The sequence below is a fragment of the Dendrobates tinctorius genome, unplaced genomic scaffold (assembly GCF_039654945.1).
Source record: "Dendrobates tinctorius isolate UK_male_01 unplaced genomic scaffold, ASM3965494v1 ptg000069l, whole genome shotgun sequence".
Taxonomy (NCBI): Eukaryota; Metazoa; Chordata; class Amphibia; order Anura; family Dendrobatidae; genus Dendrobates; species Dendrobates tinctorius.
The window spans coordinates 28232163-28257529 of record NW_027361737.1 but is presented as its reverse complement, the minus strand read 5'-3'; the positions used below and the strand labels follow the sequence as shown (position 1 = coordinate 28257529).

The 25367-nt window shown below is 44.3% G+C and overlaps 1 protein-coding gene across 1 annotated transcript in view; it reads left to right on the top strand.

Annotated features, from left to right (window-relative positions):
• Positions 1-25367, top strand: part of GPC1 (glypican 1) — a 108745-nt gene that overhangs the window by 66623 nt on the left and 16755 nt on the right. Inside the window, exons 2-6 of the mRNA XM_073581287.1 lie at positions 4973-5131; positions 9836-10230; positions 12578-12743; positions 13889-14019; positions 15010-15129. Coding sequence (XP_073437388.1) covers positions 4973-5131; positions 9836-10230; positions 12578-12743; positions 13889-14019; positions 15010-15129 — 971 coding nt within the window. The remainder of the gene's footprint in view (positions 1-4972; positions 5132-9835; positions 10231-12577; positions 12744-13888; positions 14020-15009; positions 15130-25367) is intronic.

Below are 25367 nucleotides of genomic sequence, written 5' to 3'. Positions count from 1 at the left end.
ATTTTTGGATAATCTTCAGGACCTGTATCCAAGGATCCTTCCTGATAATCCTGCAAAGTATTAATCCACAATACGAAAGAAATGGATCTCTTTCGTGAAAAACCTCAGGATCAACAACACACGTCAGACTAAACCGGGTCCTTCATCAGTCGTCACTATTTTATCACTTCCTGCCCATTGCTGTAGTCTTCCTTTTTGTCTACCTAAAAGTCATTTCAGAGTTACCACCATTTTTGTCGCACGACATCTTCGTTTTGCTTTACGTGCTATGCTTGCCTTACACATAAGGCTGGAAATTATGAAAACGCCAGTCTTCAGGCCCCTATACACGTTGAAATAACATCCATGACCCCTCTAATATCAATGGATTTGGCCAACAGTCTAATGTGGGTGTAATGTTTGTCAAAGTAGTTAAAAGGGAATTCCCATCTCCAAGATCCTATCCCAATATGTAGTAGGTGTAATAATAATAATATTAGCAAATGCCTCCAATTAGAAATGTAGTATAGTTCTTCTGCTTACCGCATGTGCAGGGCTTCGCTGTAGCTTAGATGTCCATGGTTATAGCCACTCATATAGTGACAGTTAGCTAGTTATTAATGGATACCTAAACCACTGCAATGCCCTGCACATGGAGTAAGGGACATAGCCTATTAGAAGAACTATACTACATTTCTAATTGGAGGTATTTGCTAATATTATTATTGTTGCTCCTACTACATATTAGGATTAAATCTTGGAGATGGGAATACCGCTTTAAGGATGCGGCATGTCCAATTACAGACAAGCCGTCGCCAGAGATGTCTGGCAGTGGCTTTCTCATGGAGGACACAGGAGTGTACAGCAGAGCAAGCCATTCTGTGAATGGGAGTGTTGGGCAAGATGGCTGCCGGACGAATAATCATTCAGCCGACAGCTATCTATGGTGTATGGCAGGTTCTACCGCCAGTCCAACAGCAATAAGATGCTCCAGATTGCGATTTCATCAATTTAGCAAATTTTTGCCAGTAAAAAATTAAATCCATCCAAGCTGTGATTTGCCTTAGTTTTACGGCATAATTTAAGAAGATGCAGACTTCGTATGGCCCCACCCACTTTAGGTAAACCCCTCCCACTTCTCCTGTATCTTTTGAAAAATGGTGGTGGTGGTAATTATTTTCCAACTTTCACAATGTTATTTTACTCTGAGAAACCAGTGGAAAGCCATTACTCACTTTAAAAAAGTTATTAAAAAATTCAAGTTTTATATTGCATTTTTTATAGTGTAGTGTGTAAGACGTACATTGTCAATGGTGTTTCTCAAGTACTGTAATTTTTTCCCCTGTTTTTCTTCTGAAAATTTGGGGTGCGTCTTATGGTCCGGTGCGTCTTATAGTCCGAAAAATACAGTACAATAGAAAAGCCTAAGATAAAAAATGGCATAAAAAATACTAGTGCATGCTGTATTCTGAAATAGTCACATTCAACACAAACACTTCCAAACCTAGAGATCACTGTGTATGTAGCAGTGTCTGGATACTGCAATAGGCTTTACTGTGTAAAAACTCTGGAAAAACACAGGACGAAAAATGTGCAGGTGTGGGAAGAACGGCCCCCACCAAGTGTCCGGGCCGGAACCAAGGGGACCGTCATCTAGGTTCCGGGTGAAACTGTTTTCGGGGGACAGAATTCAGGGACGGACCGCTGAGATGGACAGATAGGCTGGGGGAGGAGCCAGTATAAAAGGGGCGGGGAGCGCTAGTCACGATGAGTCAGCAGACCGGGACAAAAGCAGCAGGAGACCGTGGGAGCGACTGAGAGCAAAAGCGACTCACCAGTGCCAGGGGAGACGCTCACCTAGGACATCAGAGGGACGGCGTCCAGACGACCGTCTGAGACCTGCTGCCCCGCTTCAGCCCATGGCAGCCGCCACCTCAGCTTGCGGCCGCTGCCGCCTCGCCCCAGCCCGCAGCTACGGCCTACCCGCAGTAGCTCACGGCCGTGGCCGCCTCGCTCCAGCCCGCGGCCTGTCTCCCGCCACCCGCAGCCGCTCTGCCCTCACCAGTGGTTGCGGCAAGTCCAGTGCCGTCGGCGGCCACCACTGTCTCGCTCCGGTCCGCAGCAGGGGCCAAGCCTCTGTTTTCCGCGGATTCCCCGTCGCAGCTGCTAGCTGCACAGGTGGCCTGCTACTCGCCACCCCCCACCACTACCGCTTACCACAGTCCGGGGGCCGCGGCCCACTCGTCCAAGGACTTCTCCGGGGCCGGAGGTGCCCCTGTGTCACAGGAGCGTTGGAACGCTCGAAGACTACGTCGACTCTTCAGCTGCTGGGCCCAGCGGCTGCTCCGCCGAAGAACCACCGTCCAGGACGCCGAGGGACGTCAGGACGGCTAACTTGACTATATAGTTAAAGACCCGTAGTCGGCCATACCGCGGCCCTATAGTGACCGGCTTTCGCCGGATGTAGTCGTGTTCTACTCTGGTTGTGCTTGTATTGAGCCCCTGTGAGGGCAACCCTTGTTAACCCTTTGGTTGGTCAGGCTGTGACGGAGGATAGTTACCTCTAGGCCTATAAACGTTATTATAAAAAGCACCAAACCGTCTCGCGACTCGTCACTGCATCCTGCGTACCTGCAAGTACCACACAGGAATTATTAAAACTGAAGGGGGCATATAGTAAACCAAGGCTCCACGGATCCAATGCGGGTCACACAGGGAGATGTGTGAGCTATGGCTCCGCCATATTAGTCTAAGCGCGAGCAAAGTCAACCAAAACTTTAGTTCGTGGGTGAAATGTAACAAGTATTGGTCTTTTCAGCCAATTAATGATGCAGTGCGGGGATTTATCAATATTCTGGAATTCTCAGACAGTGCAAGCTCAGGCTACACAGTCCTGAAATGCACCCGATTTTTGATAAATTTGCACCACTTATTAGTTGACTTTCCTCGTGCCAAAAATTGAAGCACGGGTCCCGCACATTTTTGGTCCCATCTTAGGCCATACCCTTTTTGATAAGCCACATCCATTTTCAGTGAGGTCACACCTTCTTGTCAGGCAACATAGACACAGAAAGTGTCTAAAACCACTTCATAAATATGATGCGGGTCATTAAAGAGTTGTGAATGGCTGTGTTCATTTGCAAGAACTAATATTAACTAAGCGATCAACCTGTATGTATGGCTACCTTAAAGGAAATTTGTCACCAGATTTTTTGCTACCCCACCTGAGAGCACCATAATGTTGGGGCAGAGACCCTGATTCCAGCCATGGCTGCTTTCTGTAGTTTTAATAGAATTCATGTTTTGTCTTCTGCAGATCTACTAGTTCTCTGAATGCTGAGCTCTGTATAACCCTGCCCCCACACCGCTGATTGGCAGCTTTATGTGTTCGCTGTGGATAGGCAGAAAGCATGGGGCGGGGTTATACATAACTCTTGAATATGGAAGACTACATGGCAGCAGGTTTATTAGTCCTTTAGATTTAATCTCCTACTGATAAAACTGTGGTTTTATCAAAACTACAGCATGCAGGCCAGTAAGGGACACATTGCTAGAATCAGGGTCTCTTTCCCTACATTATGCTGCTTTCAAATTAGGTGGAGATAGATTCCCTTTAACGGACTTCTGTAACATAAGTTGTAATCAGTCTTGTTGAGTCATTAGGTGCTGTATGGAAATGCTGGGAGACCATGTGAAGTATCACTCCAGTGATTTCCTATTGGACGGATAGTGATTGTGGATGGATCGCATTTCCTCCTGTGACCTCATTTAGATTGGGGTCATCTATAAAAACGTATCTCTCATGTCAGTGATCAGAATATGTGTGTAGAGAGGGGCTCCGATCACTTCAGCCTCTTCTACATGGTGCCACTGTTTGTAGTTGAGCAGATGTTTGGTGCCCGCTCACCACTCCTAGCGGCACAGATCATGTTCATGCCATGCACAACTTTCCTCCTATAGCTTGCACTGTAAAGCAGGAACTAGATGAATGCATTTTCTGTCCTATTTTTTACACTCTATTATTTGCAAGACCGATGATGTAACTAATTGTAAAGTATCCGTCAATCATGCAGTGCTGAAAAGTGTGAAGATAGCAGTAACAAGGCGCGTGTCGTTAGCGTCGGGGCTTCTTGTGCTCTTTCACCACCAATTACATATGGTGATGTGTATTTCCATAAGTTTGCCGAGTTTCCTGAATCTGCCAGGTTCTCAATCGGCGATCGTAAGTGAATCTGATCATTGGCTGGAGAACTCCATTCTGATTTATGCCCCGAGGTTGCTTTATCAATACTGTTGCTGAGAGAGGGTTCTGCAGCTATGTACAAACTCATTACTCTGAGTAATGTCTGCAACATACCGTATTTCTAAAATATGGAACGTCTTATGGTAAATGTGGTTTCTAAAACACGTTCCTGCTCTGATTTTATGTAAAACAAAGCCATTGTACAGAAACAGAGACTAATAGACCATGTCTCCGTTCTACAAAAACAAACCCTGATATAGCGTCTCTGGTCTCCGGACCTTTCATCACTTTTGTCTTGTTAACCTTGCTACCTTATGGTAAGGGGCTAAAGAGATGAATAAAACATAGTGTTTTAATTTTTTATTTATCCCCTCCATTGTGGGTAAACAGAGATTCTTCTGGGGGTGGAAACTGTTTCTCCTGTATGGCGTTGACCAATCATAAAAAGGCAGTGTCATGCAGGAGAAAAAAATAGCACACGCCCCCATAGAATTCAGAGGCGGCATTTTCAGTGTGATTTGGTAAGACTGTGTGTAACCTTATCACACGGAGAACTCCTAACTCCCCCACACTTATTGACAGAACAAATGTTGGGAGAGGAGGTTTAACACCCTGCATCTATGCAAGATATCAGCATGTACACCCCTGGCCTCAACTATTAGACTACTCAATTGTGCACCTACACATTAGAAAATCTCCTCCATTATGCTGTTTTGACAGACATGGTCATGCTTGTATCTGCTCTTCTAGGTGAACACCTGAGGATTTGTCCACAAGGTTACACATGCTGCACCTCGGAGATGGAAGAGAACTTCGCCAATATCAGTAAAATGGAGTTTGACAACTCGTTGAGAGAGTCCAGCCTGTCCGTCCAGAGCCTGCTCTTCACTCAGAACCGAAACTTTGACAGTAAGAGCCTTTTATATAACATTACATAGTAATCAGTTCATTAAATGGGATAACTAGAGATGATCAAACACGGACCATGTCTCCCCTACTATAATCTCAGGCCTTGTGTAGGTCAGACTTGGTCTACTTATCTTGAGCTCCTCAGTGAGGTTTGTCATGACAACTCTGGTCTCACTAAAACTACGGAACACTATGCCTGCCTAAGGCTACTGTACATTATGCCTGCCTGACTAAGGCTACTGTACATTATGCCTGCCTGACTAAGGCTACTGTACACTATGCCTGCCCGACTAAGGCTACAGTACACTATACCTGCCTGATTAAGGCTACTGTACACTATGCCTGCCTGACTAAGGCTACAGTATACTATACCTGCCTGACTAAGGCTGCTGTGCACTATGCCTGCCTGACTAAGGCTACTGTACACTATGACTGCCTGACTAAGGCTACAGTACACTATGCCTGTCTGACTAAGGCTGCTGTACACTATGCCTGCCTAAGGCTACAGTACACTATACCTGCCTGACTAAGGCTACTGTACACTATGCCTGTCTGACTAAGGCTACGGTACACTATATCTGCCTGACTAAGGCTACTGTACACTATGCCTGTCTGACTAAGGCTAAAGTACACTATGCCTGCCTGACTAAGGCTGCTGTACACTATGCCTGCCTGACTAAGGCTACTGTACACTGCGCCAGCCTGACTAAGGCTTCTGTACACTATATCTGCCTGACTAAGGCTACAGTACACTATACCTGCCTGACTAAGGCTGCGGTACACTATGCCTGCCTGTCTAAGGCTTCTGTACACTATGCCTGCCTGACTAAGGCTACAGTACACTATACCTGCCTGACTAAGGCTACTGTACACTATGCCTGTCTGACTAAGGCTACGGTACACTATTCCTGCCTGTCTAAGGCTGCTGTACACTATGCCTGCCTGACTAAGGCTACAGTACACTATACCTGCCTGACTAAGGCTGCTGTACACTATGCCTGCCTGACTAAGGCTACAGTACGCTATACCTGCCTGACTAAGGCTACTGTACACTATGCCTGTCTGACTAAGGCTTCTGTACACTATACCTGCCTGTCTAAGGCTGCTGTACACTATGCCTGCCTGACTAAGGCTACAGTACACTATACCTGCCTGACTAAGGCTACTGTGCACTATGCCTGTCTGACTAAGGCTACTGTACACTATGCCTGCCTGACTAAGGCTACTGTACACTATGCCTGTCTGACTAAGGCTACAGTACACTATGCCTGTCTGACTAAGGCTGCTGTACACTATGCCTGCCTGACTAAGGCTACTGTACACTATGCCTGCCTGACTAAGGCTACAGTACACTATATCTGCCTGACTAAGGCTGCTGTACACTATACCTGCCTGACTAAGGCTGCTGTACACTATGCCTGCCTGACTAAGGCTATAGTACACTATGCCTGTCTGACTAAGGCTACTGTACACTATATCTGCCTGACTAAGGCTGCTGTACACTATGCCTGCCTGACTAAGGCTGCTGTACACTATACCTGCCTGACTAAGGCTGCTGTACACTATGCCTGCCTAAGGCTACAGTACACTATACCTGTCTGACTAAGGCAACTGTACACTATGCCTGTCTGACTAAGGCTACTGTACACTATACCTGCCTGACTAAGGCTGCTGTACACTATGCCTGCCTAACTAAGGCTAAAGTACACTATGCCTGCCTGACTAAGGCTGCTGTACACTATGCCTGCCTGACTAAGGTTAAAGTACACTATGTCTGCCTGACTAAGGCTACTGTACACTATGCCTGTCTGACTAAGGCTACTGTACACTATACCTGCCTGACTAAGGCTACTGTACACTATGCCTGTCTGACTAAGGCTGCTGTACACTATGCCTGCCTGACTAAGGCTACAGTACACTATGCCTGCCTGACTAAGGCTGCTGTACACTATGCCTGTCTGACTAAGGCTACAGTACACTATGCCTGCCTGACTAAGGCTGCTGTACACTATGCCTGCCTGACTAAGGCTACAGTACACTATGCCTGTCTGACTAAGGCTGCTGTACACTATATCTGCCTGACTAAGGCTACAGTACACTATGCCTGTCTGACTAAGGCTGCTGTACACTATATCTGCCTGACTAAGACTGCTGTACACTATGCCTGTCTGACTAAGGCTACAGTACACTATGCCTGCCTGACTAAAGCTATAGTACACTATGCCTGCCTGACTAAGGCTGCTGTACACTATGCCTGCCTGACTAAAGCTATTGTACACTATGCCGGCCTGACTAAGGCTACGGTACACAGTGGCGGTATGTTCCTGCTAGACTACATTTGCCTGGACTATTCTTTGCCAGAAGCATCACTGACCCATTTAGCTTGTGTTTATTATTATTATTATTATTAGTGAGGTCCTGAAAAAAAGGGGTTGATGCTACTGACACTATGCCTGTCTGACTAAGGCTACTGTACACTATATCTGCCTGACTAAGGCTGCTGTACACTATGCCTGCCTGACTAAGGCTAAAGTACACTATGCCTGCCTTACTAAGGCTGCTGTACACTATGCCTGCCTGACTAAGGCTAAAGTACACTATGTCTGCCTGACTAAGGCTACTGTACACTCTGCCTGCCTGTCTAAGGCTGCTGTACACTATACCTGCCTGACTAAGGCTACTGTACACTATGCCTGCCTAAGGCTACAGTACACTATACCTGCCTGACTAAGGCTACTGTACACTATGCCTGTCTCACTAAGGCTACTGTACACTATACCTGCCTGACTAAGGCTACTGTACACTATACCTGCCTGACTAAGGCTGCTGTACACTATATCTGCCTAACTAAGGCTAAAGTACACTATGCCTGCCTGACTAAGGATGCTGTACACTATGCCTGCCTGACTAAGGCTAAAGTACACTATGTCTGTCTGACTAAGGCTGCTGTACACTATGCCTGCCTGACTAAGGCTACAGTACACTATGCCTGCCTGACTAAGGCTGCTGTACACTATATCTGCCTGACTAAGGCTACAGTACACTATGCCTGTCTGACTAAGGCTGCTGTACACTATGCCTGTCTGACTAAGGCTACAGTACACTATGCCTGTCTGACTAAGGCTACAGTACACTATATCTGCCTGACTAAGGCTACTGTACACTATGCCTGTCTGACTAAGGCTGCTGTACACTATGCCTGTCTGACTAAGGCTGCTGTACACTATGCCTGTCTGACTAAGGCTACAGTACACTATATCTGCCTGACTAAGGCTACAGTACACTATGCCTGCCTGACTAAGGCTGCTGTACACTATATCTGCCTGACTAAGGCTACAGTACACTATGCCTGTCTGACTAAGGCTGCTGTACACTATGCCTGTCTGACTAAGGCTACAGTACACTATGCCTGTCTGACTAAGGCTACAGTACACTATATCTGCCTGACTAAGGCTACTGTACACTATGCCTGTCTGACTAAGGCTGCTGTACACTATGCCTGTCTGACTAAGGCTGCTGTACACTATGCCTGTCTGACTAAGGCTACAGTACACTATATCTGCCTGACTAAGGCTACAGTACACTATGCCTGCCTGACTAAGGCTGCTGTACACTATATCTGCCTGACTAAGGCTACTGTACACTATGCCTGTCTGACTAAGGCTGCTGTACACTATATCTGCCTGACTAAGGCTACTGTACACTATGCCTGTCTGACTAAGGCTGCTGTACACTATGCCTGTCTGACTAAGGCTACAGTACACTATGCCTACCTGACTAAGGCTACAGTACACTATGCCTGCCTGACTAAGGCTACGGTACACTATGCCTGCCTGACTAAAGCTATTGTACACTATGCCGGCCTGACTAAGGCTACGGTACACAGTGGCGGTATGTTCCTGCTAGACTACATTTGCCTGGACTATTCTTTGCCAGAAGCATCACTGACCCATTTAGCTTGTGTTTATTATTATTATTATTATTATTATTGAGGTCCTGATAAAAATGAGTTGATGCTACTGACACGTTTCCTTTAAGAAAAGATTCATGTTTTGTTTTTTACACTTTTATATAAATAAATCGTAATCAGTGTTTAAAGGGCTTACCCCACCAATAACATTTATCACCTCACCATGAGTGTATAAGGGTATGTGCCCATGATCCAGAGTTTCTGCGGGTTTGACACAGCAACTTACACTACATCCAAAGCGCTGCTAGTTCTGGATCGTGGGCACCCAGCCTATGGGGTAATGTTTCTCCTTGTGGAGGGTGAAATGCCTGACAGACCAGTGTAAGGAGACTTATAAGCCATGAAATGCTCCTCTGGAAAATTAAATATGCAAATTGCCAGTTCATAGTGGAAGAGGTCTTGAACACTAGCGCCACCTACTGGAAGTAGCAATGCTAAAAGTCTTCTAGGATTGTTACTTCCAATAGGTGGCGCTAGAGTTCAAGACCGCTTTCTTTCTGAAGAGACAATTTGAATATCTAACAATGGGTGGTGATAGGAGTCTGTCCACTGGACTCTCAGGAGTTGGACCCCACAAATCATACATTTATCACATATGCTGTGGACGTGTAATACATTCAGCTTTTGAGCCTATGGATGGAATCATAGATGGCTCCATACAGTGACTGCAGGCCATTCTCACAGAACAGTTTTTCCATTCTATTCCTTATGTACAATATCTCGGTCCTTTCCAGGATATTTTCTGGACCTGTTGAATAAATCCGAGCAGATTCTCATGGACACATTTCCTAATTTGTATGGAGAACTTTACACCCAAAATGATGGGAAGATCTTCAGAGACTTGTACATCGAGCTGCGCCAGTATTACCGCGGCTCCGGAGTCAATCTGGAGGAGGCACTGACGGAGTTCTGGAGCCATCTACTGGAGAGAGTGTTCAAGACACAGAACTCACAGTTCACCTTTTCTTATGAGTATTTGGACTGCTTGGCAAAGCAGTATGACCAGCTGAAGCCATTTGGGGACATTCCACGTGAAATGAAATTAAAGGCAACCCGGGCGTTTATTGCAGCCCGATCGTTTGTCCAAGGACTTGGCGCTGCTGCTGATATCGTCAGGAAGGTCACCCAGGTATGTGTTCACCCTAGGGGTCTTGTACATGCAGCGTACAATGGACACATCACTATCGGTTTTTACATTGATAATATATAATCTTTTTCCATCTTCACATTTCTTCCCTGTGCCTCTAAAGCTAATGTAACACTGCCTGAAGGCACCATTAACTTTGGGGGGATTCACATAGAGATGGAGACCTGCTAGTCTTGGGCCATTCCATACTCTATGGACCACATAGATGGCTAAACTTATTCACACTTCACAGAGCGTATTTCTTACATTGTACCTATCACCTGTTCTACAACCTGTCCAGAGACAGAGAGGTGCCATTGACAAAACCCAGTTATTTCTGTGAGTTTTGATTTGTAGGAGGTAGACTGCCGGTTGGCAAACTGAGACTCATTGGCCAGGCAGCCATGGTATGGTTGTCATGCTCAATTAGCATACTCCTCTTTTTCTTCTTTAGAGGATCTGTTTTAGACTTTTCTGCTCTATGCTAGCCCAAATATTTTGCTGTTTGGCAAAAATGTACATTTCCGTTATATAGGTTAAAGCAGCTCTCCAATGTAAGATTTAGGCAGGATTTACAAGGCGGCTTTGACCGCGACAAAGAGCGCTATGCATAGCTGCTACATCACAGTGCGCAACAAGTAAATGGGATCACATTACCACCCTTAGCATCCCGTGGCCTGGACAAGAACGTTACAAAAAATCTGACTCGGTTGGATATTTTGCTACTTGCTAGTCGCAGTTAGGGTTCTATAGAGGTAACAAACTCATAATTGGAACAGATTTACTAATGTGGTTGGGCCTAGAGGCTGGACAGACATCTGTGATGATTTAGCGAATCCTTCTTTGAGCAGGGGGTTGGACCAAATGGTCCAGGAGGTCCCTTCCAACTCAACGATTCTATGATTCTAGATCGTGATAACGAAAAATGCACCAATCGCAATCTAATGGATCAGTTTGTGACCTTTAGTGAACTCTAAATGCGACAAGCAAGTTGCTAAAAATCCAACAGAGTTTTTTTCAGCATGCTTATCTAAGTCATGATACGTTAGAGGTCGCAAACTGATACATTGGATCTGATTTACTACTGTATTTGGGCCTAGATTGTGGCGAAAAATGTACCAAAGTTTGGTGAAACTTAGAGTGTAATGTTACATTGAGTTTTACAGCTGTTTATTATGTGTTTTAGACAATTTTTTTCTCCTTATTCAAGGCACAAAGAGTAACAACGCAGACGAGGGAAGCAGCGTAGACGAAAAGGGGAGCAGCGTAGTCGAAAATAGGAGCAGCGTCGACAAAAAGAGGAGCAGCGTAGATGAAATGAAGAGCAACATAGACGAAAAGGGGAACAGCGTACATAAAAAGGGGATCAGCATAGATGAAAATAGGAGCGGTGTAAACGAAAAGGGGAGCATCGTAGACAAAAAGGGGAGCAGCGTAGATGAAATGAAGAGCAACATAGACGAAAAGGGGAACAGCGTACATAAAAAGGGGATCAGCATAGATGAAAATAGGAGCGGTGTAAACGAAAAGGGGAGCATCGTAGACAAAAAGGGGAGCAGCGTAGACAAAAAGGGGAGCAGCGTAGATGAAAAGGGGAGCAGCACAGACAAAAAGTGAGGCAGCGTAGACAAAAAGGGAAGCAACATAGACAAAAAGGGGAGCAGCGTTTATGAAAAGGGGAGCAGTGTAGATGAAAAGAGTAGCAGCGTAGATGAAGAGGAGCAGCATAGATGAAATGGGAGCAGCGTAGACAAAAAGGGGAGCAGCATATACAAAAAGGGGAGCAGTGTTGACGAAAAGAGGAGCAGCGGTGAAGAAAAGAGGAGCAGCGTAGAAGAAAGGGGGACCAGCATAGTCGAAAAAAGGACCAGTGTAGATGAAAGGGGGATCAGCATAAATAAAATTTGGAACAGAAAAATGTCTTGGTTTGAAGGAAACAATTGATTGTTAAAAATTAGACTAAAGTGTCTAAAGAGGCCGAGGCGCCAAATTTATCATCCAGAGTAAGACGGTGAGATTTGGCACATATTCAGACTGCCACTCTAAAGCTGGATTTACACTAGCTACATTATCTCCATCCCAGTTCCCATGCACACAGAGCAATCAGTAATTGATCCTTTCCATGTATAGTTAGTCACTGTTGATCAGCAGCACGACCTTTTTTTTTTTTTTTTGGTACATCCTAAATTTATGTAAACTGATTTCCAGCAAAAAGAAGGGGCAACTTAAGCCAGGACTCTAGTACAAACGTGACCAGGGTATCAGTTTTGCAGAGTGTTTTCCTTCAGCTGCAGCGACATCTTCACATTCTGGATTCGACTCGATTTATGACCGTATTTCATGCTTTCAGGTCCCTATGAGTCGAGAATGCACGCGTGAAGTCATGAAGCTCATGTATTGTCCTCTCTGCCGCGGCCACTCCAGTATAAAGCTGTGTGATAATTACTGCTGGAACGTCATGCGGGGATGTCTAGCTAATCAAGCAGATTTAGACCCGGAGTGGAGGAATCTGATCGGTAAGTGAAGTTGTCAGACATCCAGATGATCAGGTTACAGTCTCTTGTCCAATATTTCGTGTTTGTATGACAATCAAATTGATAAATGGACAGTATATAGTTATATGCATGATCAGAACATGCTGGGAAACCCTGTAACAATCACGTGAGTCATCTTTGTATTCATAAAGTAGTGAGTGAAGTGATTGCACCGTGTCTGTATTGGCACAATGGGTAGCCTCAGAATTGGGGAGGTCTCACAAACCAGTGCGACATTGCTTCATGTATTAGGAAAGTCATGCATGCCCACTACCAGTCCAATCATTGTCTATGGGACTGATGTAAACAGTAGAGTGCAGTGCTTGGCAATCTTTCAGTCCCATAGACAATGAATGGAGTGGAGGTCTGCACGCATGACCATCATTCCAATAAAACATTGGTCTATGAAGCCGCATTTCTGTTTTCATATGAAGATATGTAAGGCCGACCATATATGTCTAACTATCAGGAAACTAACGTCAGCATTTTCCACCCCCTCTGGTGTAGTCATGCCTCTCTTTTTGCCTTACTTGCAGGTCTCAAGAAACCTCATTACTCCATTCTTATTAGAATCCCATTTCTTAGCTGTAGGCCACACACCTAGTTATGACCCATAGTTGCGATCATGAAGCCTGGGGTTAAAATCTCTCCCAATCAATCTGAATGAAATTAACACTTAGACCTTTCCGGACCCTTGAACAGAGATCTATGAAGCAAAATAGCAGCCGAGTGCTTGGGCAGTGGTCTTGTGTGAAAACGTAGTCAATTGGCTGTGTACTCCAGTGCTTGCAGATGTTCTGTATATATTCCTACATGGAAGGTTTTGCTGAGACAATGGCACCTGGGATCACTACTGTGACTTACATTAATGGCTAGAAAACCTCATGGTCACCATTGATTACACGTTACAGAGATGCGTTCTCAGCACATCGACCTTTGTACATTTGGATCCCTGTTATTTTACCATTCATAATACAAAGGATGGCCTTCAGAGTGCTCTTGTATATATTCGTCTGACCTGCTAATGCAAGAACGTTGGGTCCAAAGAGGCAAATAGAGATGAGAAAAAAAAGTTGAATGGGTAAAGTGATGGGATAATGGTGGCTGTCTCTCTGTACCTCTCATAGAATCCTTATTGCTCGTGGCTGGCAAGTTTAATGGAGTTTCTGGCGTGGAAACCATCGTGGGAACTATTCACACAAAGATCTCGGAGGCCATAACCCATATGCAGGAGAACAAGGAGGTCATAACAAATAAGGTAAATGCTAAGCACTAATGTAATCTGAGGCCATACAAGTATGGAAAATAGAGCAGAAATTATAGACGCTCCTGAGCTCCTCGTATATTCCTCTTCCTACCACACTCCAGGCTGCAGTGCTTTACAAGGGTCATAGCTCCAGATATTATTCTGATGGTACCTGTTGTCAAATTTGCTTAAAGGGTTATACCCATCTTATACATTCATGACATATCTAGTGGATAAACCACAAATGTCTAATAAATGCACATCCTACCTCTAGATAGAGAAGATTAGCATGCATACAGCCTTTCTCTCGAAGTGGTGGTGGACAGGATGTGGAACCCCAAGTATCAATATAGAGTAATAATACATACCCTGTCATACTTCTCCCTGCGCCTCAATGTGTGTCTACTTCACGTCTACAAATATAAATCCTACCGTATCTTGAAAAAAGAGTGTGTGATGAATTGTTCTATATTGTCCTACATCTTGAACAGGGGTTTCTCCAACCCCCGTCTTGATTAATGGTAAATGAGCTGGCCTTGCGTGGACATGTGTGTGCTGCTCCGTCCACTAAGTTCCATGGGAATTCAACAGGAGAGCATAGCTTGCTAATATTGCACATACAGTTAGGTCCATGTATATTTGGACAGAGGCAACATTTTTCTTATTTTGGTTCCAGACATTACCACAATGAATTTTAATCAAAACAATTCAGATGCAGTTGAAGTTCAGACTTTCAGCTTTCATTTGAGGGTATCCACATTAAAATTGGATGAAGGGTTTAGGAGTTTCAGCTCCTTAACATGTGCCACCCTGTTTTTAAAGGGACCAAAAGTAATTGGACAATTGACTCCAAGGCTATTTCATGGACAGGTGTGGGCAATCCACAGTGGTTTGCTATTGGTTGGTCAGATAGCTAGTTGATAGGACAGTAGTTGGTTAATTTGCTCATTATCATTATTCTTTACATGATATATGACCATCATAGTCTCTGGTTTTCTGCAGGTGTTCAAAAATTGTGGAAATCCCAAAAAGGCTAACAAAGGATCCAAGCCAGAGGAAAGAAAGAGAAAAGGAAAAGCAGCTCCAGAAGATAAATCCCCAATTCCTAGCATGGACAACCTGGTAAGTGGTCTACAACTAGCCTGACGGAGCCAACAGTATACAAAAAAAAGAAGTTATGAGTTTCTAAACGTAACAGAACACTGATGACTGGCTGACTGGGTGCGTCCACACGGAACTGATGCCTAGCACACTATAGTACCAGTATTGTCAATGAGATTTGGTGAAATATCATCCATACATTTTGTAAAAAAAAACTAGTGGAAATTGGTCAGCATTGTGGATCTTAAATGTACTGTGTGCGTACAAAAAGTATTGTGTATCCGCAAGTATATGCATTGTGTGCACATAGCTATATGTATTAGATCTAAATGTGTTATCGTATGTTAGTACATGTATTGTGTGTGTCTGTAAGTATAGGGCGGTGTTTGCATTTAACGTCTCCGTTGTATCTGATCTTATGTGCGTATGTACAGTGGGGGAAATAATTATTTGATCCCTTGCTGGTTTTGTAAGTTTGCCCACTGACAAAGACATGAACACTATAATTTTAAGGGTAGGTTAATTTTAACTTTGAGAAATAGAATATCCAAAATAAAAACTAGAAAATCACATTGTATAAATTATATAAACTTATTTGCATTTTACAGTGAGAAATAAGTATTTGATCCCTCTGGCAAACAAGACCTAATACTTGGTGGTAAAACCCTTGCTGGAAAGCACAGCAGACGTTTTTGTAGTTGATGATGAGGCTTGCACACCAAAGCCATAATCATCAACATTAACAGAAATAAACACTTGAGGTAGATCACTCTGTTTTTAATCTATATAGTATATGAGTTTCACTTTTTGTATTGAAGAACTGAAATAAATTCACTTTTTGATGATATTCTAATTATGTGAGAAGCACCTGTACATGTGTATATATGTATATGTAATCCTATGTACACTCAGTATATATATATATATATATATATATATATATATATACACACACACCCTTGTCATTTTTCATGTTTTGCTACCTCATAGCCTAGACTTTCATAATTTTTTGAGGGCTTGCATTAGTTCATGGAAAGCAAATGCCTAAAACATTTCATTTTCTTTTTATTGTGAAGCAAACAACAAATAGGACAAAATAACTAAAAACTTCATTGTGCATAACTATTCACCCTCCTAAAGTCAGTACATTGTAGAGCCTCCTTTTGCGGAAATTACAGCTGCAAGTCATTTTGATTAATTCTCCTTGAGCCATCCACATCTTGCCATTGGGATTTTTTCCCCTTCCTCAAGGCAAAACTGCTCAAGCTACGGCAAGTTAGATGGTTTCCTATGGTGAACAGCAATCTTCCAGTCAAGACAGATTCTCAACTGGTCTTTGACTAGGCCATGCCAAAACATTTACACGTTTCTCAATAAACCACTTGAATGTTGCTTTAGCAGTATGCTTTTGTCTTGTTGGAAGGTGAACCATTGTCCCAGTCTCAAATCACTCACAGATTGAAACAGGTTTTGCTCAAGAATATCCCTGTATTTTACAACCATCCAACTTCCCCTCGACTCGCAACATTTTCCCTGTTACTGCTTCCGAAAAACATCCCCACAGCATGATCCTGCCACCACGTTTCACTGGAGATGGTGTCCTTGATGTGATGAGTTGTTGGTTAACGCCAGACATAGCGTTTACTTGGCCAAAAAGTCTTCCATAAAAGCCACCTCTATGGAGTGTATGGCTTATTGTGGCCTAATGGACAGATACTCCAGTCTATGCTTGGGAACTCTGCAGCTCTTTCAGGGTTACCTTTGGTCTCTGTGCTGCCTCTAATGCTCTCCTTGCCCAAGCTGAGAGTTTTGGTGGGTGGCCCTCTCTTGGCAGATTCTTTCCATTTGCACCATGTTCTTTCCATTTGATGATAATGATTTGATGATGCTCCAGGGGATCATCAGAGATTGGAATATATTTTTATAACCCAACCTTGGCTTGTACTTCTCAACAATTTTGTTTGGATATATCCTTGGTCTTCATGATGGTGTTTGGTTAATGGTGCCTCTTGCTTAATGATGTTGCAGCCTTTATGGCCTCTCAGAAAAGGTGTTTATATACTGACAGACATGTGACACTTAGATTGCACACAGGTATTTGCTTGCATTGGAAATTTTTTGGGCAAAGGGGGTGAATACATAAGTACCTTCCAATTTTTAGTTATTTGATCTCATAAATGTAATTTATGCCTATATTTTTCTCACTTCACTAACTAGTGCTGATGCCTCACACACAATTACACAAATATTTAAATACAGGTTGTAATGTAACAAAATAGGTAAAAAGCCAATTGGGGTAAATGCTTTCGCAAGCCACTGTGTATATATATATATATATATATATATATATATATATATGTGTGTGTATGTGTGTGTGTATATATATATATATATATATATATATATCTCCGCACCATCAATACATATGCCCTGCCAGTTATCAGGTACCCTGCTGGCATACTGTGCTGGCCAAAAGAAGAGATGGAAACTGCAGATGTGAAGACACGAAAGCTCCTCACAATGCATGGAGGTCTCCACCCTTCGTCTAGCACCCAAAGATTGTATGCCAACAGAGAGGAGGGTGGTCGAGGCTTGATAAGCATCCAAGCCACCATCATCGGATGAAACAAGGAGTATTCAGGAATACATCAGAAAAATGGCGCCAGAAGATGAGATGCTGAGTGAAAGCCTAAGGCAGCAACAACAATAGATCTGGAAGGAAGAACAGGAACATGAAGCGTCATGGCAAGACAAGCCGCTGCATGGGATGTTCCACTGACAGATAATGGAAGTGGCTGACATGAAGAAATCCTACCAATGGCTGGAGAAAGCTGGACTCCAAGACAGCACAAAGGCAATAATCATAGCAGCACAAGAGCAAGCACTAAGTACAAGATCCATAGAAGCAGAAATCTACCACACAAGACAAGACCCAAGATGCAGACTATGCAAAGAAACCTCAGAAACAGTCCAACACATAGTGGCAGGATGCAAAATGCAAGCAGGAGCAGAGTATACTGATCGCCACAACCAAGTAGCGGGAATTGTATACAGGAACATCTGTGTAGCATATGGGCTAAGCCCCCCTAAGTCCAGGTGGGAGACCCCAGAAAAAGTGGTGGAGAATGAAAGGGCTAAAATCCTGTGGGACTTCAATATTCAGACAGATAAGCAGGTGTTGGCTAACCAACCAGACATTGTGATAGTAGACAAGGATCATAAGACAGCAATGATAATAGATGTTGCAATGCCAAGTGACAGCACCATCAGAAAGAAGGAATATCAGAAGCTTTAGAAATACCAGGGCCTCAAAGCAGAACTGGAGAAGATGTGGAAGGTGAAGGCAACAGTGATTCCAGTGGTGATAGGAGCACTTGGAGCAGTGACCCCTAAGTTGGAAGAATGGCTACAACAGATCTCAGGAGCAACATCTGAGCTCTCTGTCCAGAAAAGTGCAACATTGGGAACAACTACGATCCTGCGCAGAACCCTCAAACTTCCAGGCCTCTGGTAGAGGACCCGAGAATGAGAAAGGACAGCAATGACCACCCTATGATTAAAGCTATGATTAAAAATCATGGTTATTCCACAAAATATTGATTTCTGAACTCTTCCTGAGTTAAAACATTAGTATTGTTGTTTCTAAATGATTATGATCTTGTTTTCTTTGTGTTATTCGAGGTCTGAAAGCACTGCTTTTTTTTTTTTAATTTCGACCATTTCTCCTTTTCAGAAAAAAACAAAATTTATTGTTTGGAAATTCGGAGACTTATTGTCAGAAGTTTGTAGACTAAAAGAACAATTTACATTTTACTCAAAAATATACCTATAAAGAGAAAAATCAGACAAACTGAACATTTGGAAGTGGTCTCTTAATTTTTTCCAGAGCTGTATATATACAGTACAGACCAAAAGTTTGGACACACCTTCTCATTCAAAGAGTTTTCTTTATTTTCATGACTATGAAAATTGTAGATTCACTCTGAAGGCATCAAAGCTATGAATTAACACATGTGGAATTATATAATTAACAAAAAAGTGTGAAACAACTGAAAATACTGTATGTCTTATATTCTAGGTTTCTCAAAGTAGCCACCTTTTGCTTTGATTGCTGCTTTGCACACTCTTGGCATTCTCTTGATGAACTTCAAGAGGTAGTCACCGGAAATGGTTTTCACTTCACAGGTGTGCCCTGTCAGGTTTAATACTGTAAGTAGGATTTCTTGCCTTATAAATTGGGTTGGGACCATCAGTTGTGTTGTGCAGAAGTCTAGTGGATACACAGCTTAATAGACTGTTAGAATTTGTATTATGGCAAGAAAAAAGCAGCTAAGTAAAGAAAAAGGCGTGGCCATCATTACTTTAAGAAATGAAGGTCAGTCAGTCCGAAAAATTGGGAAAACTTTGAAAGTGTCCCCAAGTGCAGTGGCAAAAACCATCAAGCGCTACAAAGAAACTGGTTCACATGAGGACCGCCCCAGGAAAGGAAGACTTAAGAGTCACCTCTGCTGCGGAGGATAAGTACGTCCGAGTCACCAGCCTCATAAATCGCAGGTTAACAGCAGCTCAGATTAGAGACCAGGTCAATGCCACACAGAGTTCTAGCCGCAGACACATCTCTACAACAACTGTTAAGAGGAGAGTTTGAGCCTGCATGCAGACCAGAGAGGCCACATAACTCACAGGCTCCTGCTTCTCCGGACTTAAACCGGCTAATAACAGCACTCTATATTACCTCTCTTCCTCCCTGTGCACAGAAACGGCTCCTGGAAGGTCCTGGGCACATGATGACCCGAGGGAGAGCACAGAAACGCAGTTCCCCGCCGAACCTCCCGGACTTCTTCCCCCGAGGACAAACTGCACATGGTGCAGGTAAAATGGCGGCGGCTTCCCCCTCAGCTTCCTCCTGCTCGTCGGGTGGCTCTGGGGGGAGGGGGGCATCTGAGACTCACAGCAACCTGTCTCCTATTACTAAGGGAGACATGAGAGACTTTCTGTGAGAAATGAGGATGAATGAACTCATGGAGATCAACATCCAACACTGCGGAGACACCATCACATGTTTCTCAACGCAGTGATTCTAGAGCAATGCCCCCATCCCTTATGGGAAATATGCATAAACATGCAAAACACAATCCGCGGAGACACCATCACGTGTTTCTCAACGCAAGCAATGACTAGCCAGGTCTTTTCCCGGGAAGGAACAACCACGGGTAGGGCAGTCTCCAATGAAGGAAACCACCTATGCCAAAACATGGTATCCATCCACAGGCAGCTGTTTCGGGGTATTGCCCCTCATCAGTGTGGCTAGTCACTGCTTGCATTGCATTTCTCACAGTCTTTTAACTAGGCATTGCTCCTACTAGCCAGTTTCCTACTCCACACTGATGAGGGGCAATACCCTGAAACAGATGTCTGTGGATGGATACCATGTTTTGGCATAGGTGGTTTCCTTCATTGGAGACTGCACTTCCCGTGGTTGTTCCTTCCCGGAGAAAGACCTGGCTAGTCATTGCTTGCGTTGAGAAACACGTGATGGTGTCTCTGCGGCTTGTGTTTTGCATGTTTTTGCATATTTCCCATAAGGGATGGGGGCATTTCTCTAGAATCACTGCGTTGAGAAACATGTGATGGTGTCTCCGCACTGTTGGATGTTGATCTCCATGAGTTCATTCATCCTCATTTCTCACAGTCTTTTAACTAGGCATTGCTCCTACTAGCCAGTTTCCTACTCCACACTGATGAGGGGCAATACCCCGACACAGCTGTCTGTGGATGGATACCATGTTTTGGCATAGGTGGTTTCCTTCATTGGAGACTGCCCTTCCCGTGGTTGTTCCTTCCCGGGGAAAGACCTGGCTAGTCATTGCTTGCGTCGAGAAACACGTGATGGTGTCTCTGCGGCTTGTGTTTTGCATGAGAGACTTTCTGGCCTCCATTCGTGCTTCCCTAAAGGAAGACATGCAGTCCATGCTGCAGGAGATTAGAGGGGAAGTCTCGTCCCTGGGGGAGAGAACTGCTCATGTTGAGAGCAAGATGGCTGAATATGCCAAGACTATAAATGCACTAGTGGATAAGAACGAAGCTTTGAGAGAGGATATGGCTGTGGTCCAGGATAAGATGTATGACCTAGAAGATAGATCACGGAGGAATAATGTGCATGTCAGGGGCATACCGGAGGACATTCCAGATAAGGATCTGGCTGACTTTTTGCTTAAATTCATGCAAACTGTACTCCCAACCTTGCTCCCCAGGGATTTCCTGATTAACAGGATACATAGACTCCCCAAACCCCGGCATGTGGACCCAGCCTTGTCCAGAGACACTTTGGCGCGCCTCCACTTCTATACTACCAATGACGCCTTCATGCAGAGGATGAGGAAACCCCCTGAGCTCCCTGCTGAATACCAAGGCTTACAGGTGTTCCCAGATTTATCAGCGTCCACACTGGCAAAGAGGCGAGAATTCACTCATATTTGTAAAGCACTACGTGATGTTCATATCCTATACAAATGGGGATTCAATCCTGTCAGGCTGATAATATCTTATGAAGGTCGTGGTGTGGTCTGCCAATCTCCCAAACAGGCTGAGAACAAGCTAACTGATTGGAAGATTTCCTTTGCTCCCCGCCAGAACCTGATGGGATAGAAAATTGCTCAGGACTGGATTCAAACTTGAAGAGGAGGATGAGATGCTGTCCGGATGCAGGACTCTGCTGTGAGGGTGCTACGGATTTTGTCACCTTTTTTTTTCTTTTTGCTCCAGCACCCCATCCAAGATAACTCCCGGTTATTTTCCATCTTTTTGGGAGTGAACCTTGGAACTGCCCTGAGCTGGCATTTACCTGCGGTCTAAGACTGACCACTCAGGCGTTTCACTGCCTGACTAGCCTGGCCTTTGGCCTAGTGGCTGCATGACTTTGTGTTTAGAATTTTTTTTTAGCTTTCTCTGTGTTTTGTTTCCCTTGTCTCCTGTTTTTTAGGTGCACCTCCGAGATGGGTCTTTTTAATGTGGTTACTGTGGTTCTCTATGTTGCCAACACACGAGCCCAGATGCAGGTGATATGGGTTCATGAAGATGTATGTGTGATAGCAAGTTTTATAATGAACTCCCCCTGTAAGAGGTCCATCCTATGGAAAGAGGTGAAAATAATCAGGTGCGGAGATTATCTGCCTGCAGGAGACGCATCTGATAGAAGCTGATAATTTTAGGCTGCGTCACCCACAATTCTCTAATATTTACTTCGCTAATAATAACACTAAAAAGGCTGGGGTGTGCATCATCTTTAAAAATACATTAGCCATCAAATGTATTCGGAAGGTAGCGGATCCTGCGGGCAGATTTCTGTCCCTCATATGCACATTGAATGGCGAGTTGCACACTATCACAGTCATCTATGCCCCAAATCATTCGCAACAGACATTTATCCGCAAAGTACTACATAGAGTGGATGGTCTGGCGCAGGGTGAAAAGATATACCGTGGAGACTTTAATCTTCCCATGGACAGGGATCTAGACTGCTCACGAGGTGGCATTCGGCCTAGGGGGGGAGGTGAAAGGCATAGCCAAAGAATATCACCTACACGATTTCTGGAGGTACTCCCACGCGAATGAAAAAGATTATACCTTCTATTCCTTCCGACACCGTACATATACTCGGATAGACCATATTCTGGTGGATACTTCGGTTCTTCCTAGATGCGTCTCCTCCAGCATAGGATTAATTACCTGGTCTGACCAAGCTCCCATTGTGTTACAGTTAGCGTTAAATCATCATGCGAACCCTGCTTTTCGGTGGCGTCTGAACCCGTCTCTTTTACTAAATGAGAGGGTGACGGGCGGTATCTCTACTGAGTTGACTCGCTACTTCCATGTTAACGATAATGGGGAAGTTTCAGATGAAACGCTATGGGCTGCGCATAAAGTGGTTATACGGGGATATCTCATACAACAAGCCTCCATACCGAAGCGTAATAGAGGGATACGGGATGACCTCTTAGCTAGACTTGACCAGTTGGAATCACTGAATAAAACCTCACCCTCGCAAGCGGTGTCGGATGAGATATACGGGGTTCGCTTTCAGCTGCTGGAGGTTTTGCGGGAGGTTTTGCTTTCTGCCTATGCCCGTAATTTACGTAAGCTTAACTGGAGGTAGGGCGGGAGCAATACTGGCACGTAGGGTACGTAAACAAGAGGCTAAATCCAGAATAGATGGTTTACAAGATCAGAATGGGTGTCTGGTTAGGAATCCGATTGACATCGCGGAGACATTTGTAAAGTACTACTCCCATTTATATAACTTACATTCTGACCCGCAGACCCGTCAACCTACTCAGGTAGCAATCGATTCATATCTGCAATCAGTTAATTTACCGCGTGTATCCCAAGAACAATTATTATTGTTAAACGCCCCATTTACAGAAGAGGAGATCAAAAAAACTATTAAAAGCAGTAAGCTACACACCGCGCCTGGTCCGGATGGACTATCAAATGAATATTATCGCACTTTTCTGGAACTTCTGGCCCCATATCTATTGAGGTTGTTTTCAAGTTGGTGGGATTCAGGCAAAGTTGCTGCCCCTAATTTGGAAGCTGCTATTACCACTCTCCCTAAGCCATGTAAGACCCCTGATAGTCCTGGGAATTTTAGACCCATTGTTTTATTGAAATGTGATTTAAAGCTATATATCAAATTGCTAGCCTCCCGCCTTCATTTGATAATCCCCTGTCTTGTCTCTCCTGACCAGGTCAGTTTTGTGGCTGGCCGGGAAACCAAGGATGGTACCCGCCGAATGTTGAATCTCATTAGGGTGGCGGAACTGTCGGGCCATCCCAGTGCATTCCTGTCCTTGGACGCTGAGAAGGCCTTTGACAGGGTGCACTGGGGATATTTGGGAAGTGTTCTTAGGTAGTTTGGTTTGGAGGGCCCCATCCTTTCGGCGATTTTAGCCATATATTCCACCCCATCTGCCAGAGTCCTAGCTTCTGGGTTTGTAGCTACCTCCTTTTTGATCACCAACGGGACGCGGCAGGGATGCCCACTATCCCCCATTATATTTGCATTATGCGTGGAGCCACTGGCGGAGAAAATCCGTCTTAACTCTGATATCTCAGGTCTGATGGTGGGCCCAGCTGCTCACAAGATCGGCCTTTACCCGGACGACGTTATCATAGCCTGTGTGGACCTGGAGCAGTCGTTTTCGGCCGACATGGTTGAACTAGAGGAGTTTGTGTCAGTATCCTATTACAAATTGAATGCATCCAAATCACTGGTATTGCCTGTCGCGGTCCCTTTGGTCACCAAAGCTGAATTGGAGAATAAGTTTCCCTTTCGTTGGACTGACCAGGGTATCCCTTACCTTGGTATAAAGCTTACACACTCTCAACATATTATAGAGGCGAACTATACTGCTTTATTCAGACAGATAAAGACCGAGCCGGACACCTTACATCTGTTTATGACCTCCTGGGTGGCTAGAATTAATATTTTCAAGATGAATATTCTCCCCAAGATATTATATTATTTCAGATGTCTCCCTTTGAGGGTCCCAAGCAAAATTATAACAAACCTTCAGCGCTTAACAAACAAATACATATGGGCCCACAAAACTCCTCGAGTGGCCAAGTCCCTTTTGTATTACCCTTATGATCTGAGGGGGAATGGGATTGCCAAATTTGATGGCGTATTATAAGGCCTCACTGGTAGCGGGGCTGCGGGATTGGTGGCAGCTAGATAAGGATCATAGATGGTTGCAAATTGAAAATTTCTATGCGACTAGAGGCTCCACCCGATTTATGTTAGAGGTTGAAGCCTTTGTGCCGCGACCTTGTAACCTCCCTCTACCGACCATGTCTACTGCACTGCATTTTTGGAGACAGACGGTCCCGACTCTTATTAAAATCCCATTAACTAAAGTGTCACTGAAGGCGCTAGAATTACATATCCCGTATATAGATTTACAGCCATGGGTACTGGCTGGTGTAAAATCACTTCATCTGCTATGTGACGGCACAGCGATTAAGCCGTTTGACCGCCTAGTTGCAAAACACCCAGATATTCGACATAGATTTTATCAGTTTTTGCAACTAAGACATCTTATACACACTACACAACCGTCGTACTTCTTTAATTCTAACCTAGACCGTATAGTAAATGGCCTCTTCTTGGTGCCCGGACCTAGTACTCGGAATGTATCTATCTTGTATAGAGCCCTGAATGATCCTGACCCAGAGGTTAAACTGCAATTCATGAGACAATG